The sequence below is a fragment of the Bufo bufo genome, chromosome 1 (assembly GCF_905171765.1).
Source record: "Bufo bufo chromosome 1, aBufBuf1.1, whole genome shotgun sequence".
Lineage (NCBI taxonomy): Eukaryota > Metazoa > Chordata > Amphibia > Anura > Bufonidae > Bufo > Bufo bufo.
The window spans coordinates 835,210,688-835,228,442 of record NC_053389.1 but is presented as its reverse complement, the minus strand read 5'-3'; the positions used below and the strand labels follow the sequence as shown (position 1 = coordinate 835,228,442).

At 56.3% G+C, this 17,755-nt stretch overlaps 1 protein-coding gene across 1 annotated transcript in view; it reads right to left on the bottom strand.

Annotated features, from left to right (window-relative positions):
- Positions 1 to 11,635, bottom strand: part of RNF167 (ring finger protein 167) — a 36,344-nt gene extending 24,709 nt beyond the window's left edge. Inside the window, exons 1-2 of the mRNA XM_040415312.1 lie at positions 11,405 to 11,635; positions 8,952 to 9,047 (exon numbers count right to left, since the gene is read on the bottom strand). Of these exons, the coding sequence (XP_040271246.1) occupies positions 8,952 to 9,038 (87 nt within the window). The 5' untranslated portion in view covers positions 9,039 to 9,047; positions 11,405 to 11,635. The remainder of the gene's footprint in view (positions 1 to 8,951; positions 9,048 to 11,404) is intronic.
- Positions 11,636 to 17,755: the final 6,120 nt, after the last annotated feature.

Genomic DNA, 17,755 nt, shown 5'->3' with positions numbered 1-17,755 from the left:
GTAGCAGAGGCCCTAGTTAAAGTATTTTCCCGAGTAGGCTTTCCCAAGGAGGTTCTGTCCGACCAAGGTACCCAATTTACGGCCGAGGTAACCCAGCAGATATGGAAAACCTGTGGAGTTAAATCCCTGACTAGCTCCCCATACCATCCCCAGACTAACGGCCTGTGCGAGCGCTTCAACGGAACGCTAAAGCAAATGTTGAAGTCGTTCACGGGGGCATACAAGGATTGGGAGCGATTCCTGCCACACCTTCTCTTTGCCTACCGAGAGGTACCGCAGGAATCGACCGGATTCTCACCCTTCGAACTTCTCTATGGGAGGCGGGTGAGGGGGCCCTTAGATCTCATCAAGGATCACTGGGAGGGGCAGACAGAGATTGAGGGGACCCCGGTTGTACCTTATGTCCTGGAGCTGAGGGACCGCATGGAGGAATTAGCCCAGACAGTGCGAGAGAACCTCCGGGCGGCCCAACAGCGCCAGAGGGTATAGTATGACCGACGGGCTAGGCACCGGAGCTTTCAGATAGGCCAAAAGGTCATGGTATTAAGGCCGGTCCGAACAGACAAGCTCCAGGCCGCCTGGCAGGGCCCCTATAAAGTTATAGGACAGATATGCGACACTACCTACACGATAGCCAGCTGCGAGGATGAAGATGTGAAACGAACCTTTCACATCAACATGCTCAAGGCCTATCAGGAACGGGCAGAGGAGGTAGCCGCTATCTGTGCACCAGCAGGAGAAGACACAGAGACCCTACCCCTTCCCGACCTATTGGGCAGTAACGAAGGGATGACCCAGATAAAGAAAGTCCAGCTAGGTGAACAGCTGGAGCCGCAAGAGCGGGATCAAGCTGTCCGCTTACTAGAAACAAAACAGGCCACATTCTCTCAGGAGCCTGGATACACACTCCTAGCCATACACAAGGTAGAGACTCCAGGACAGGCACCCCTGAGACAGCCTCCCTACCGTATCCCCGAAGCAGTCCGGGAAGGGATGCGGAAGGAGATAGATGAGATGCTTCGGCTAGGCGTAATCGAACCCTCAGAAAGTCCTTGGGCCTCGCCGGTAGTCTTAGTGCCAAAGAAGGATGGGACAACCCGCTTCTGTGTAGATTACCGGCGCCTCAATGACAAGACAGTTACAGACGCCTATCCGATGCCACGGATGGACGAGCTGCTTGACCGTATCTCTGCAGGGAAGTATCTGACCACAATAGACCTATGCAAGGGATATTGGCAGATTCCCCTAGCAGAAGATGCCATACCCAAGTCGGCCTTCATCACCCCGTTCGGCCTATACCAATTCCGGGTTATGCCGTTCGGGATGAAGAACGCCCCGGCCACCTTCCAACGGATGGTGGATCAGTTACTTAGGGGTCTCCAGAGCTTTGCATGCGCTTACCTGGATGACATCGCCATCCACAGCGATACCTGGGAAGCGCACCTAGAGCACGTAGGGGTAGTATTAGATAGGATCAGGGGGGCCGGGCTGACCCTGAAACCCGACAAATGTCACTTGGGTATGGCGGAGGTACAATATTTGGGCCACCGAGTAGGATGTGGTAAGCAACGGCCGGAGCCGGCTAAGATCGAGGCCGTTGCCAATTGGCCCACTCCCCACACCAAGACACAAGTCATGGCTTTCTTAGGCACAGCCGGCTATTACAGACGCTTTGTACCCGACTATAGTGCCCTGGCCAAACCCCTGACCGACTTGACCAAAAAGAAGCTACCCCGACAAGTCCTGTGGTCCCCGGAATGCGAGGTGGCTTTCCAAGCACTAAAGACTGCTCTGGTTAATGCTCCGGTGTTGGTTACCCCAGATCCTAACAAAAGATTTATTGTCCATACAGACGCTTCAATGTTTGGACTGGGGGCAGTACTAAGCCAGATCGGGGAGGATGGAGGAGAGCACCCGGTGGCATACCTGAGTCGGAAGCTGTTGCCAAGGGAGGTCAGTTATGCCACCATTGAAAAAGAGTGTTTGGCCTTGGTATGGGCACTCAAAAAGCTCACACCTTACCTTTATGGCCGGGCGTTCACTCTCATCACCGATCACAACCCCTTGGTGTGGCTTAACCGGGTTTCAGGGGACAACGCCCGTTTGCTACGCTGGAGCTTGGCCTTACAGCCCTATGACTTTACGATTCATTATCGCCCAGGCAAGCAAAACGGGAATGCCGATGGATTGTCACGCCAAACGGATTTAACCTCGGACTAAAAGCTCTGAACCCGTCAACCCTACTGGACCAGGAAAGGTCCAACCGAGTTGCCGGAGCAGGGAGAAAAAAGGGGGGCCATTGTGAAGGACTTTTATGCAATTGCCTATATGCTTCAGTTTGATTCTCTCCCTGCTATTTTGAGGACTATATTGTTCGGTTCCAAGTGTCAAGAATGAATGTATTCGTGTACCGGACAATGATGTTGAGATTATGTTTGTATGTGGGATAGAAAGTACTTGTGTGAAATTGTTAAGAATTGTAAATGTTCTGGCCAGCAGATAATTGAGCTGTGTGTATTGGTAAAACTCAATTGTCTAGCCTGGCCCAGAGGAGGAGTTTTAGGATAATTGAGCTGTGTGTATTCTTAAAACTCAATTATCTAGCCTGGCCCAGAGGAGGAGTTTTTGCTGCATAAATTGTGAGTTCTGTGTACCAGTAAATCAGTCTTGTTCCAGCATTAAGTTGACTCATGTGTGGATTATTCGGCGATTCCAGGGATATTCCTACTCGTGGAATATTGGGTGATTTTCTTTTATGGGAAGAAGGGAATGCTTGACGAGGATATTTTCTACTACCGTCACACACCGCCATACTGTCCGGGCGCACAGAGCTGTAACCGCCTCCTGTACACCGCCATACTGTCCGGGCGCACAGAGCTGTAACCGCCTCCTGTACACCGCCATACTGTCCGGGCGCACAGAGCTGTAACCGTCTCCTGTACACCGCCATACTGTCCGGGCACACAGAGCTGTAACCGCCTCCTGTACACCGCCATACTGTCCGGGCACACAGAGCTGTAACCGCCTCCTGTACACCGCCATACTGTCCGGGCACACAGAGCTGTAACCGCCTCCTGTACACCGCCATACTGTCCGGGCACACAGAGCTGTAACCGCCTCCTGTACACCGCCATACTGTCCGGGCACACAGAGCTGTAACCGCCTCCTGTACACCGCCATACTGTCCGGGCACACAGAGCTGTAACCGCCTCCTGTACACCGCCATACTGTCCGGGCACACAGAGCTGTAACCGCCTCCTGTACACCGCCATACTGTCCGGGCACACAGAGCTGTAACCGCCTCCTGTACACCGCCATACTGTCCGGGCACACAGAGCTGTAACCGCCTCCTGTACACCGCCATACTGTCCGGGCGCACAGAGCTGTAACCGCCTCCTGTACACCGCCATACTGTCCGGGCGCACAGAGCTGTAACCGCCTCCTGTACACCGCCATACTGTGCGGGCGCACAGAGCTGTAACCGCCTCCTGTACACCGCCATACTGTCCGGGCGCACAGAGCTGTAACCGCCTCCTGTACACCGCCATACTGTCCGGGCACACAGAGCTGTAACCGCCTCCTGTACACCGCCATACTGTCCGGGCACACAGAGCTGTAACCGCCTCCTGTACACCGCCATACTGTGCGGGCACACAGAGCTGTAACCGCCTCCTGTACACCGCCATACTGTGCGGGCGCACAGAGCTGTAACCGCCTCCTGTACACCGCCATACTGTCCGGGCGCACAGAGCTGTAACCGCCTCCTGTACACCGCCATACTGTCCGGGCGCACAGAGCTGTAACCGTCTCCTGTACACCGCCATACTGTCCGGGCACACAGAGCTGTAACCGCCTCCTGTACACCGCCATACTGTCCGGGCACACAGAGCTGTAACCGCCTCCTGTACACCGCCATACTGTCCGGGCACACAGAGCTGTAACCGCCTCCTGTACACCGCCATACTGTCCGGGCACACAGAGCTGTAACCGCCTCCTGTACACCGCCATACTGTCCGGGCACACAGAGCTGTAACCGCCTCCTGTACACCGCCATACTGTCCGGGCACACAGAGCTGTAACCGCCTCCTGTACACCGCCATACTGTCCGGGCACACAGAGCTGTAACCGCCTCCTGTACACCGCCATACTGTGCGGGCACACAGAGCTGTAACCGCCTCCTGTACACCGCCATACTGTGCGGGCGCACAGAGCTGTAACCGCCTCCTGTACACCGCCATACTGTCCGGGCGCACAGAGCTGTAACCGCCTCCTGTACACCGCCATACTGTGCGGGCGCACAGAGCTGTAACCGCCTCCTGTACACCGCCATACTGTGCGGGCACACAGAGCTGTAACCGCCTCCTGTACACCGCCATACTGTGCGGGCACACAGAGCTGTAACCGCCTCCTGTACACCGCCATACTGTGCGGGCACACAGAGCTGTAACCGCCTCCTGTACACCGCCATACTGTGCGGGCGCACAGAGCTGTAACCGCCTCCTGTACACCGCCATACTGTCCGGGCGCACAGAGCTGTAACCGCCTCCTGTACACCGCCATACTGTCCGGGCGCACAGAGCTGTAACCGTCTCCTGTACACCGCCATACTGTCCGGGCACACAGAGCTGTAACCGCCTCCTGTACACCGCCATACTGTCCGGGCACACAGAGCTGTAACCGCCTCCTGTACACCGCCATACTGTGCGGGCGCACAGAGCTGTAACCGCCTCCTGTACACCGCCATACTGTGCGGGCGCACAGAGCTGTAACCGCCTCCTGTACACCGCCATACTGCGCGGGCACACAGAGCTGTAACCGCCTCCTGTACACCGCCATACTGTGCGGGCACACAGAGCTGTAACCGCCTCCTGTACACCGCCATACTGTCCGGGCACACAGAGCTGTAACCGCCTCCTGTACACCGCCATACTGTCCGGGCGCACAGAGCTGTAACCGCCCCCTGTACACCGCCATACTGTCCGGGCACACAGAGCTGTAACCGCCTCCTGTACACCGCCATACTGTCCGGGCACACAGAGCTGTAACCGCCTCCTGTACACCGCCATACTGTCCGGGCACACAGAGCTGTAACCGCCTCCTGTACACCGCCATACTGTGCGGGCGCACAGAGCTGTAACCGCCTCCTGTACACCGCCATACTGTCCGGGCACACAGAGCTGTAACCGCCTCCTGTACACCGCCATACTGTGCGGGCACACAGAGCTGTAACCGCCTCCTGTACACCGCCATACTGTCCGGGCACACAGAGCTGTAACCGCCTCCTGTACACCGCCATACTGTCCGGGCACACAGAGCTGTAACCGCCTCCTGTACACCGCCATACTGTCCGGGCACACAGAGCTGTAACCGCCTCCTGTACACCGCCATACTGTCCGGGCACACAGAGCTGTAACCGCCTCCTGTACACCGCCATACTGTCCGGGCACACAGAGCTGTAACCGCCTCCTGTACACCGCCATACTGTCCGGGCACACAGAGCTGTAACCGCCTCCTGTACACCGCCATACTGTCCGGGCACACAGAGCTGTAACCGCCTCCTGTACACCGCCATACTGTGCGGGCGCACAGAGCTGTAACCGCCTCCTGTACACCGCCATACTGTCCGGGCACACAGAGCTGTAACCGCCTCCTGTACACCGCCATACTGTGCGGGCACACAGAGCTGTAACCGCCTCCTGTACACCGCCATACTGTCCGGGCACACAGAGCTGTAACCGCCTCCTGTACACCGCCATACTGTGCGGGCACACAGAGCTGTAACCGCCTCCTGTACACCGCCATACTGTCCGGGCGCACAGAGCTGTAACCGCCTCCTGTACACCGCCATACTGTCCGGGCGCACAGAGCTGTAACCGCCTCCTGTACACCGCCATACTGTCCGGGCACACAGAGCTGTAACCGCCTCCTGTACACCGCCATACTGTCCGGGCACACAGAGCTATAACCGCCTCCTGTACACCGCCATACTGTCCGGGCACACAGAGCTGTAACCGCCTCCTGTACACCGCCATACTGTCCGGGCGCACAGAGCTGTAACCGCCTCCTGTACACCGCCATACTGTCCGGGCGCACAGAGCTGTAACCGCCTCCTGTACACCGCCATACTGTCCGGGCACACAGAGCTGTAACCGCCTCCTGTACACCGCCATACTGTCCGGGCACACAGAGCTATAACCGCCTCCTGTACACCGCCATACTGTCCGGGCACACAGAGCTGTAACCGCCTCCTGTACACCGCCATACTGTCCGGGCACACAGAGCTGTAACCGCCTCCTGTACACCGCCATACTGTCCGGGCACACAGAGCTGTAACCGCCTCCTGTACACCGCCATACTGTCCGGGCACACAGAGCTGTAACCGCCTCCTGTACACCGCCATACTGTCCGGGCACACAGAGCTGTAACCGCCTCCTGTACACCGCCATACTGTCCGGGCACACAGAGCTGTAACCGCCTCCTGTACACCGCCATACTGTCCGGGCACACAGAGCTGTAACCGCCTCCTGTACACCGCCATACTGTCCGGGCACACAGAGCTGTAACCGCCTCCTGTACACCGCCATACTGTCCGGGCACACAGAGCTGTAACCGCCTCCTGTACACCGCCATACTGTCCGGGCACACAGAGCTGTAACCGCCTCCTGTACACCGCCATACTGTCCGGGCACACAGAGCTGTAACCGCCTCCTGTACACCGCCATACTGTCCGGGCGCACAGAGCTGTAACCGCCTCCTGTACACCGCCATACTGTCCGGGCGCACAGAGCTGTAACCGCCTCCTGTACACCGCCATACTGTCCGGGCACACAGAGCTGTAACCGCCTCCTGTACACCGCCATACTGTCCGGGCACACAGAGCTATAACCGCCTCCTGTACACCGCCATACTGTCCGGGCACACAGAGCTGTAACCGCCTCCTGTACACCGCCATACTGTCCGGGCACACAGAGCTGTAACCGCCTCCTGTACACCGCCATACTGTCCGGGCACACAGAGCTGTAACCGCCTCCTGTACACCGCCATACTGTCCGGGCACACAGAGCTGTAACCGCCTCCTGTACACCGCCATACTGTCCGGGCACACAAAGCTGTAACCGCCTCCTGTACACCGCCATACTGTGCGGGCACACAGAGCTGTAACCGCCTCCTGTACACCGCCATACTGTCCGGGCACACAGAGCTGTAACCGCCTCCTGTACACCGCCATACTGTCCGGGCACACAGAGCTGTAACCGCCTCCTGTACACCGCCATACTGTCCGGGCACACAGAGCTGTAACCGCCTCCTGTACACCGCCATACTGTCCGGGCACACAGAGCTGTAACCGCCTCCTGTACACCGCCATACTGTCCGGGCACACAGAGCTTTAACCGCCTCCTGTACACCGCCATACTGTCCGGGCACACAGAGCTGTAACCGCCTCCTGTACACCGCCATACTGTCCGGGCACACAGAGCTATAACCGCCTCCTGTACACCGCCATACTGTCCGGGCACACAGAGCTGTAACCGCCTCCTGTACACCGCCATACTGTCCGGGCACACAGAGCTGTAACCGCCTCCTGTACACCGCCATACTGTCCGGGCACACAGAGCTGTAACCGCCTCCTGTACACCGCCATACTGTCCGGGCACACAGAGCTGTAACCGCCTCCTGTACACCGCCATACTGTGCGGGCACACAGAGCTGTAACCGCCTCCTGTACACCGCCATACTGTCCGGGCACACAGAGCTGTAACCGCCTCCTGTACACCGCCATACTGTCCGGGCACACAGAGCTGTAACCGCCTCCTGTACACCGCCATACTGTCCGGGCACACAGAGCTGTAACCGCCTCCTGTACACCGCCATACTGTCCGGGCACACAGAGCTGTAACCGCCTCCTGTACACCGCCATACTGTCCGGGCGCACAGAGCTGTAACCGCCTCCTGTACACCGCCATACTGTCCGGGCGCACAGAGCTGTAACCGCCTCCTGTACACCGCCATACTGTCCGGGCACACAGAGCTGTAACCGCCTCCTGTACACCGCCATACTGTCCGGGCACACAGAGCTGTAACCGCCTCCTGTACACCGCCATACTGTCCGGGCGCACAGAGCTGTAACCGCCACGTTTTCTGACTCCAAGCAGAGATCTTGAAAATGGAGAGGGATTGAAAGAAAGTGTATTATGAAGTCAGAGGAGGCTTCACCATGAGGAGGAATCTTCATCTCGGAAGGCTGGATAATAAGTCCTCATCGAGGGGCACGCAGGTCCATAAAACCGTGGTGGAAGAGGAGCCAATCACAGCGCAGCTCTCCTTTTTCAAGCGCTGAATAAGAAATGAAAGCTGCGCTGTGATTGGTTGCTATGGGAAACAAAGGCGGTTTCTCTTTCCCTCAGGTCCGCAGTGCTGCGCCATGTACTGCGATGTCTCAATGGCTCCCGGGCACAGTCTACCGACAGTTCACCCTCGAGAGAGAGAGACGCCGAAAACAGAAGCCGACTACGACCTGGACAACCTCGAGAGACCGCAAAACAGGAGGAGACGAGCGTCAGCCATTGTGGGCCACAGCCGCTCGTCAGATGAGGAGGTTCTTCTCACAGACAAAGCACGATCCCTGCTGTCACTCAGCATGGAGGAGGCTCATCCGAGGTCTGGGGTGGGGTGGGTGGTGACCACAGCCTCCTGGCACACCACGGAACCCGTCCTACAGGTTGTGGTGTCACACCGCGACAGCATAACGCCCCAAACCTTACTGTACCCCCTGTCCGCGCAGAACGACGACAGCGGGCGAGGAAGGTGGCGCGGCCTCTGATCGGGCGCTCGAGATCTGCGAGATCACCTTCTGGAAGCTGCTATAAGAGAAGCGGGCATCGGTGCAGAAACTGGCAGAATGACCCTCCACTGCCCGGAGGGGGCACATCAGGGCTGTAATATAATCTTACCGCATAAATGGTGGACTCCGAGACCGCCACCCAGCAGAGGAGTAACAGCAAGGACCCCTGGAGCTGACGCTGGGGCCACGACTCCATCTTGTCTTCCTGTAATAAGGAAAAGCTTTAAATCTTGTGTATAGAAGCGGAGTCTACAGGCAGGATCTAATACAAGGAGGGGGTAACAAGAGGGGATCTAATACAAGGAGGGGGTAACAAGAGGGGATCTAATACAAGGAGGGGGTAACAAGAGGGGATCTAATACAAGGAGGGGGTAACAAGAGGGGATCTAATACAAGGAGGGGGTAACAAGAGGGGATCTAATACAAGGAGGGGGTAACAAGAGGGGATCTAATACAAGGAGGGGGTAACAAGAGGGGATCTAATACAAGGAGGGGGTAACAAGAGGGGATCTAATACAAGGAGGGGGTAACAAGAGGGGATCTAATACAAGGAGGGGGTAACAAGAGGGGATCTAATACAAGGAGGGGGTAACAAGAGGGGATCTAATACAAGGAGGGGGTAACAAGAGGGGATCTAATACAAGGAGGGGGTAACAAGAGGGGATCTAATACAAGGAGGGGGGTAACAAGAGGGGATCTAATACAAGGAGGGGGGTAACAAGAGGGGATCTAATACAAGGAGGGGGTAACAAGAGGGGATCTAATACAAGGAGGGGGTAACAAGAGGGGATCTAATACAAGGAGGGGGTAACAAGAGGGGATCTAATACAAGGAGGGGGTAACAAGAGGGGATCTAATACAAGGAGGGGGTAACAAGAGGGGATCTAATACAAGGAGGGGGTAACAAGAGGGGATCTAATACAAGGAGGGGGTAACAAGAGGGGATCTAATACAAGGAGGGGGGTAACAAGAGGGGATCTAATACAAGGAGGGGGGTAACAAGAGGGGATCTAATACAAGGAGGGGGTAACAAGAGGGGATCTAATACAAGGAGGGGGTAACAAGAGGGGATCTAATACAAGGAGGGGGCAACAAGAGGGGATCTAATACAAGGAGGGGGTAACAAGAGGGGATCTAATACAAGGAGGGGGGTAACAAGAGGGGATCTAATACAAGGAGGGGGTAACAAGAGGGGATCTAATACAAGGAGGGGGTAACAAGAGGGGATCTAATACAAGGAGGGGGTAACAAGAGGGGATCTAATACAAGGAGGGGGTAACAAGAGGGGATCTAATACAAGGAGGGGGTAACAAGAGGGGATCTAATACAAGGAGGGGGTAACAAGAGGGGATTTAATACAAGGAGGGGGTAACAAGAGGGGATCTAATACAAGGAGGGGGTAACAAGCGGGGATCTAATACAAGGAGAGGGTAACAAGAGGGGATCTAATACAAGGAGGGGGTAACAAGAGGGGATCTAATACAAGGAGGGGGTAACAAGAGGGGATCTAATACAAGGAGGGGGTAACAAGAGGGGATTTAATACAAGGAGGGGGTAACAAGAGGGGATCTAATACAAGGAGGGGGTAACAAGCGGGGATCTAATACAAGGAGAGGGTAACAAGAGGGGATCTAATACAAGGAGGGGGTAACAAGCGGGGATCTAATACAAGGAGAGGGTAACAAGAGGGGATCTAATACAAGGAGGGGGTAACAAGAGGGGATCTAATACAAGGAGGGGGTAACAAGAGGGGATCTAATACAAGGAGGGGGTAACAAGAGGGGATCTAATACAAGGAGGGGGTAACAAGAGGGGATCTAATACAAGGAGGGGGTAACAAGAGGGGATTTAATACAAGGAGGGGGTAACAAGAGGGGATCTAATACAAGGAGGGGGTAACAAGCGGGGATCTAATACAAGGAGAGGGTAACAAGAGGGGATCTAATACAAGGAGGGGGTAACAAGAGGGGATCTAATACAAGGAGGGGGTAACAAGAGGGGATCTAATACAAGGAGGGGGTAACAAGAGGGGATTTAATACAAGGAGGGGGTAACAAGAGGGGATCTAATACAAGGAGGGGGTAACAAGCGGGGATCTAATACAAGGAGAGGGTAACAAGAGGGGATCTAATACAAGGAGGGGGTAACAAGCGGGGATCTAATACAAGGAGAGGGTAACAAGAGGGGATCTAATACAAGGAGGGGGTAACAAGAGGGGATCTAATACAAGGAGGGGGTAACAAGAGGGGATCTAATACAAGGAGGGGGTAACAAGAGGGGATCTAATACAAGGAGGGGGTAACAAGAGGGGATCTAATACAAGGAGGGGGTAACAAGAGGGGATCTAATACAAGGAGGGGGTAACAAGAGGGGATCTAATACAAGGAGGGGGTAACAAGAGGGGATCTAATACAAGGAGGGGGTAACAAGAGGGGATCTAATACAAGGAGGGGGTAACAAGAGGGGATAAATATGATATAAGGAGGGGTAATAATACTGCAGGGTATGATACAGATAACCCTGCTCTCAGGGTTAGATACAGTTGGATACGCCGTATCTCACCGTTATGTGTTGCAGGCTCCCAGTGTCACATTCTGAGCTCCGGGAGGCCGCGGGTGAGGACAGTGTGGCGGGTGTATATACCGGGAACCGGGTGAGAATATACCGAGTAGATCGGGTACGGATCTCAGTCTCCTCCTCAGTGTTTTCCTGTCCTGTCTCCTCCTCCTTCCTCCACTTCACATCCGGAAACCTCTGCTCCCAGAACAGCGACGCCTGTGCACCCGAGAACGTGCCCCCCCCTGCCCTGTGCACCCGAGAACGTGCCCCCCTGCCCTGTGCACCCGAGAACGTGCCCCCCCCCCTGCCCTGTGCACCCGAGAACGTGCCCCCCTGCCCTGTGCACCCGAGAACGTGCCCCCCCCCTGCCCTGTGCACCCGAGAACGTGCCCCCCCTGCCCTGTGCCCCCGAGAACGTGCCCCCCTGCCCTGTGCACCCGAGAACGTGCCCCCCCCTGCCCTGTGCACCCGAGAACGTGCCCCCCTGCCCTGTGCACCCGAGAACGTGCCCCCCCCTGCCCTGTGCACCCGAGAACGTGCCCCCCCCTGCCCTGTGCACCCGAGAACGTGCCCCCCCTGCCCTGTGCACCCGAGAACGTGCCCCCCCTGCCCTGTGCACCCGAGAACGTGCCCCCCCCTGCCCTGTGCACCCGAGAACGTGCCCCCCCTGCCCTGTGCACCCGAGAACGTGCCCCCCCCCTGCCCTGTGCACCTGAGAACGTGCCCCCCTGCCCTGTGCACCCGAGAACGTGCCCCCCCTGCCCTGTGCACCCGAGAACGTGCCCCCCCCCTGCCCTGTGCACCTGAGAACGTGCCCCCCCTGCCCTGTGCACCCGAGAACGTGCCCCCCCTGCCCTGTGCACCCGAGTACGTGCCCCCCCCTGCCCTGTGCACCCGAGAACGTGCCCCCCCTGCCCTGTGCACCCGAGTACGTGCCCCCCCCTGCCCTGTGCACCCGAGTATACACCCCTGTACACCGAATATATAGACCCTCTGCTCTGTACGCCCAAGTTTATAAAGCCCCTGCCCTGTACACCCGAGTATATATAGTGTTGCTGGGTGGTATTTGGTGCAGCTGGTTACATGGGGCCTATAGACACTATGTTCAGGGAGGTGTGAACAGAGACTTATATCTGAAGTGACTGGTACGGGGGGTCACCAATATAATTGCCCCTATTCTCGCTCCTCAGTGATGGAAAGTCACCATCAGGGTGTGCTGCAGGTCACAGCAGATACGGCTTCAGCAGAGGTGACAGGGTCGTCCTATCCCCTGGACAGACATGACTTCAGCAGAGGTGACGGGGTCGTCCTATACCCTGGACAGACATGACTTCAGCAGAGGTGATGGGGTCGTCCTATACTCTGGACAGACATGGCTTCAGCAGAGGTGACGGGGTCGTCCTATTCCCTGGACAGACATGACTTCAGCAGAGGTGACGGGGTCGTCCTATTCCCTGGACAGACATGACTTCAGCAGAGGTGACGGGGTCGTCCTATACCCTGGACAGACATGGCTTCAGCAGAGGTGACAGGGTCGTCCTATTCCCTGGACAGACATGGCTTCAGCAGAGGTGACAGGGTCGTTCTATTCCCTGGACAGACATGGCTTCAGCAGAGGTGACAGGGTCGTCCTATACCCTGGACAGACATGGCTTCAGCAGAGGTGACAGGGTCGTCCTATTCCCTGGACAGACATGGCTTCAGCAGAGGTGACAGGGTCGTCCTATCCCCTGGACAGACATGGCTTCAGCAGAGGTGACGGGGTCGTCCTATACCCTGGACAGACATGGCTTCAGCAGAGGTGACAGGGTCGTCCTATCCCCTGGACAGACATGGCTTCAGCAGAGGTGACAGGGTCGTCCTATTCCCTGGACAGACATGGCTTCAGCAGAGGTGACAGGGTCGTCCTATTCCCTGGACAGACATGGCTTCAGCAAAGGTGACGGGGTCGTCCTATACCCTGGACAGACATGGCTTCAGCAAAGGTGACGGGGTCGTCCTATTCCCTGGACAGACATGACTTCAGCAGAGGTGACGGGGTCGTCCTATACCCTGGACAGACATGGCTTCAGCAGAGGTGACAGGGTCGTCCTATCCCCTGGACAGACATGGCTTCAGCAGAGGTGACAGGGTCGTCCTATTCCCTGGACAGACATGGCTTCAGCAGAGGTGACAGGGTCGTCCTATTCCCTGGACAGACATGGCTTCAGCAGAGGTGACGGGGTCGTCCTATACCCTGGACAGACATGGCTTCAGCAGAGGTGACAGGGTCGTCCAGGTGATAGATATGGCTTCAGCAGAGGTGACGGGGTCGTCCTATACCCTGGACAGACATGGCTTCAGCAGAGGTGACGGGGTCGTCCTATACCCTGGACAGACATGGCTTCAGCAGAGGTGACAGGGTCGTCCTATTCCCTGGACAGACATGGCTTCAGCAGAGGTGACAGGGTCGTCCTATTCCCTGGACAGACATTACTTCAGCAGAGGTGACGGGGTCGTCCTATACCCTGGACAGACATGGCTTCAGCAGAGGTGACAGGGTCGTCCTATACCCTGGACAGACATGACTTCAGCAGAGGTGACGGGGTCGTCCTATACCCTGGACAGACATGGCTTCAGCAGAGGTGACAGGGTCGTCCTATCCCCTGGACAGACATGGCTTCAGCAGAGGTGACAGGGTCGTCCTATTCCCTGGACAGACATGGCTTCAGCAGAGGTGACAGGGTCGTCCTATTCCCTGGACAGACATGGCTTCAGCAGAGGTGACGGGGTCGTCCTATACCCTGGACAGACATGGCTTCAGCAGAGGTGACAGGGTCGTCCAGGTGATAGATATGGCTTCAGCAGAGGTGACGGGGTCGTCCTATACCCTGGACAGACATGACTTCAGCAGAGGTGACAGGGTCGTCTTATTCCCTGGACAGACATGGCTTCAGCAGAGGTGACGGGGTCGTCCTATACCCTGGACAGACATGGCTTCAGCAGAGGTGACAGGGTCGTCCTATACCCTGGACAGACATGGCTTCAGCAGAGGTGACGGGGTCGTCCTATTCCCTGGACAGACATGGCTTCAGCAGAGGTGACGGGGTCGTCCTATTCCCTGGACAGACATGGCTTCAGCAGAGGTGACGGGGTCGTCCTATACCCTGGACAGACATGGCTTCAGCAGAGGTGACGGGGTCGTCCTATTCCCTGGACAGACATGGCTTCAGCAGAGGTGACGGGGTCGTCCTATTCCCTGGACAGACATGGCTTCAGCAGAGGTGACAGGGTCGTCCTATTCCCTGGACAGACATGGCTTCAGCAGAGGTGACAGGGTCGTCCTATTCCCTGGACAGACATGACTTCAGCAGAGGTGACAGGGTCGTCCTATACCCTGGACAGACATGTCTTCAGCAGAGGTGACGGGGTCGTCCTATTCCCTGGACAGACATGGCTTCAGCAGAGGTGACGGGGTCGTCCTATTCCCTGGACAGACATGGCTTCAGCAGAGGTGACAGGGTCGTCCTATTCCCTGGACAGACATGACTTCAGCAGAGGTGACAGGGTCGTCCTATACCCTGGACAGACATGTCTTCAGCAGAGGTGACGGGGTCGTCCTATTCCCTGGACAGACATGACTTCAGCAGAGGTGACGGGGTCGTCCTATTCCCTGGACAGACATGGCTTCAGCAGAGGTGACAGGGTCGTCCTATCCCCTGTACAGACATGGCTTCAGCAGAGGTGACGGGGTCGTCCTATACCCTGGACAGACATGTCTTCAGCAGAGGTGACAGGGTCGTCCTATTCCCTGGACAGACATGGCTTCAGCAGAGGTGACAGGGTCGTCCTATCCCCTGGACAGACATGACTTCAGCAGAGTTGACAGGGTCGTCCTATTCCCTGGACAGACATGGCTTCAGCAGAGGTGACAGGGTCGTCCTATACCCTGGACAGACATGGCTTCAGCAGAGGTGACAGGGTCGTCCTATTCCCTGGACAGACATGGCTTCAGCAGAGGTGACAGGGTCGTCCTATACCCTGGACAGACATGGCTTCAGCAGAGGTGACAGGGTCGTCCTATTCCCTGGACAGACATGGCTTCAGCAGAGGTGACAGGGTCGTCCTATACCCTGGACAGACATGGCTTCAGCAGAGGTGACGGGGTCGTCCTATTCCCTGGACAGACATGGCTTCAGCAGAGGTGACGGGGTCGTCCTATTCCCTGGACAGACATGGCTTCAGCAGAGGTGACGGGGTCGTCCTATTCCCTGGACAGACATGGCTTCAGCAGAGGTGACAGGGTCGTCCTATACCCTGGACAGACATGACTTCAGCAGAGGTGACAGGGTCGTCCTATACCCTGGACAGACATGGCTTCAGCAGAGGTGACGGGGTCGTCCTATACCCTGGACAGACATGGCTTCAGCAGAGGTGACAGGGTCGTCCTATTCCCTGGACAGACATGGCTTCAGCAGAGGTGACAGGGTCGTCCTATACCCTGGACAGACATGGCTTCAGCAGAGGTGACAGGGTTGTCCTATTCCCTGGACAGACATGGCTTCAGCAGAGGTGACAGGGTCGTCCTATCCCCTGGACAGACATGGCTTCAGCAGAGGTGACAGGGTCGTCCTATACCCTGGACAGACATTACTTCAGCAGAGGTGACAGGGTCGTCCTATACCCTGGACAGACATGACTTCAGCAGAGGTGACGGGGTCGTCCTATACCCTGGACAGACATGGCTTCAGCAGAGGTGACGGGGTCGTCCTATTCCCTGGACAGACATGGCTTCAGCAGAGGTGACAGGGTCGTCCTATTCCCTGGACAGACATGGCTTCAGCAGAGGTGACAGGGTCGTCCTATACCCTGGACAGACATGGCTTCAGCAGAGGTGACAGGGTCGTCCTATACCCTGGACAGACATGGCTTCAGCAGAGGTGACGGGGTCGTCCTATACCCTGGACAGACATGGCTTCAGCAGAGGTGACAGGGTCGTCCTATCCCCTGGACAGACATGGCTTCAGCAGAGGTGACGGGGTCGTCCTATACCCTGGACAGACATGGCTTCAGCAGAGGTGACAGGGTCGTCCTATACCCTGGACAGACATGACTTCAGCAGAGGTGACGGGGTCGTCCTATACCCTGGACAGACATGGCTTCAGCAGAGGTGACGGGGTCGTCCTATTCCTGGACAGACATGGCTTCAGCAGAGGTGACAGGGTCGTCCTATTCCCTGGACAGACATGGCTTCAGCAGAGGTGACGGGGTCGTCCTATCCCCTGGACAGACATGGCTTCAGCAGAGGTGACAGGGTCGTCCTATACCCTGGACAGACATGGCTTCAGCAGAGGTGACGGGGTCGTCCTATTCCCTGGACAGACATGGCTTCAGCAGAGGTGACGGGGTCGTCCTATTCCCTGGACAGACATGGCTTCAGCAGAGGTGATGGGGTCGTCCTATTCCCTGGACAGACATGGCTTCAGCAGAGGTGACGGGGTCGTCCTATTCCCTGGACAGACATGGCCGCCGTAATAACAACACCAGCAGACATGAAGAACACATTTACTTTGAGGAATTTTCCATTGTGGACAACATTGCCATCTAGTGCACAGATGTAGTACTACATGCCTTGTCTAGGCAGCATGCTGAGTGGTTCTCTGTCCTGCTCAGAAGCCCTCGCCTCCCTTAAATATAAGCACCGTAGACAGTTCTGCAATTTTTCAGTTTTCAAGATCTCTGCTAGCTGTCATGGAAGGAGCACTGTTCATTACAAGGCAGAGCTCTGATAAGTGTGTGGAGCCCTGTTGGGTGCAGGGGCATAGCCGGGTGCTGCAGGGATGATATGTACTGATATTTTGTACTGCCTCGAGCAGTAATTGCCGGTAACAGGAAAATCCTCCATTGTGGCGCCGCTGCCTCTGACGTCTGGATGTGGGCGGCACACTTCACAAATGGAGAGAAGCCAGCCGGCAGAGGGCAGAGGCGGGGGGCGGGCATGGTGGCTGGCACTGGGAGATACAGTGCCGTGAAAAAGTATTCATACCCCTTTAACTTTAAATTTTTTCATGTCACACCCACAAATTTAAGTGTATTTTACTGGGATATTTCACTCAGAGGTTTGTTAGAGACCATTAGTGATCAAACAGCATCATGAAAACCACGGAACACAGCAGACAGGTCAGGGATAAAGTTGTGGAGAAGTGTAAAGCAGGGTTAGGTTATAAAAAATATCCCAATCTCACGGAGCACTGATCAATCCATCATCCGAAAATAAACAGAGCCTGGCACAACTGCGAACCTCCCAAGACAATGGAAGGGTTTAGATGAAAGCCTCTTCATGTGTTTGAGCGGCCCAGTCACAGTCCAGACCTA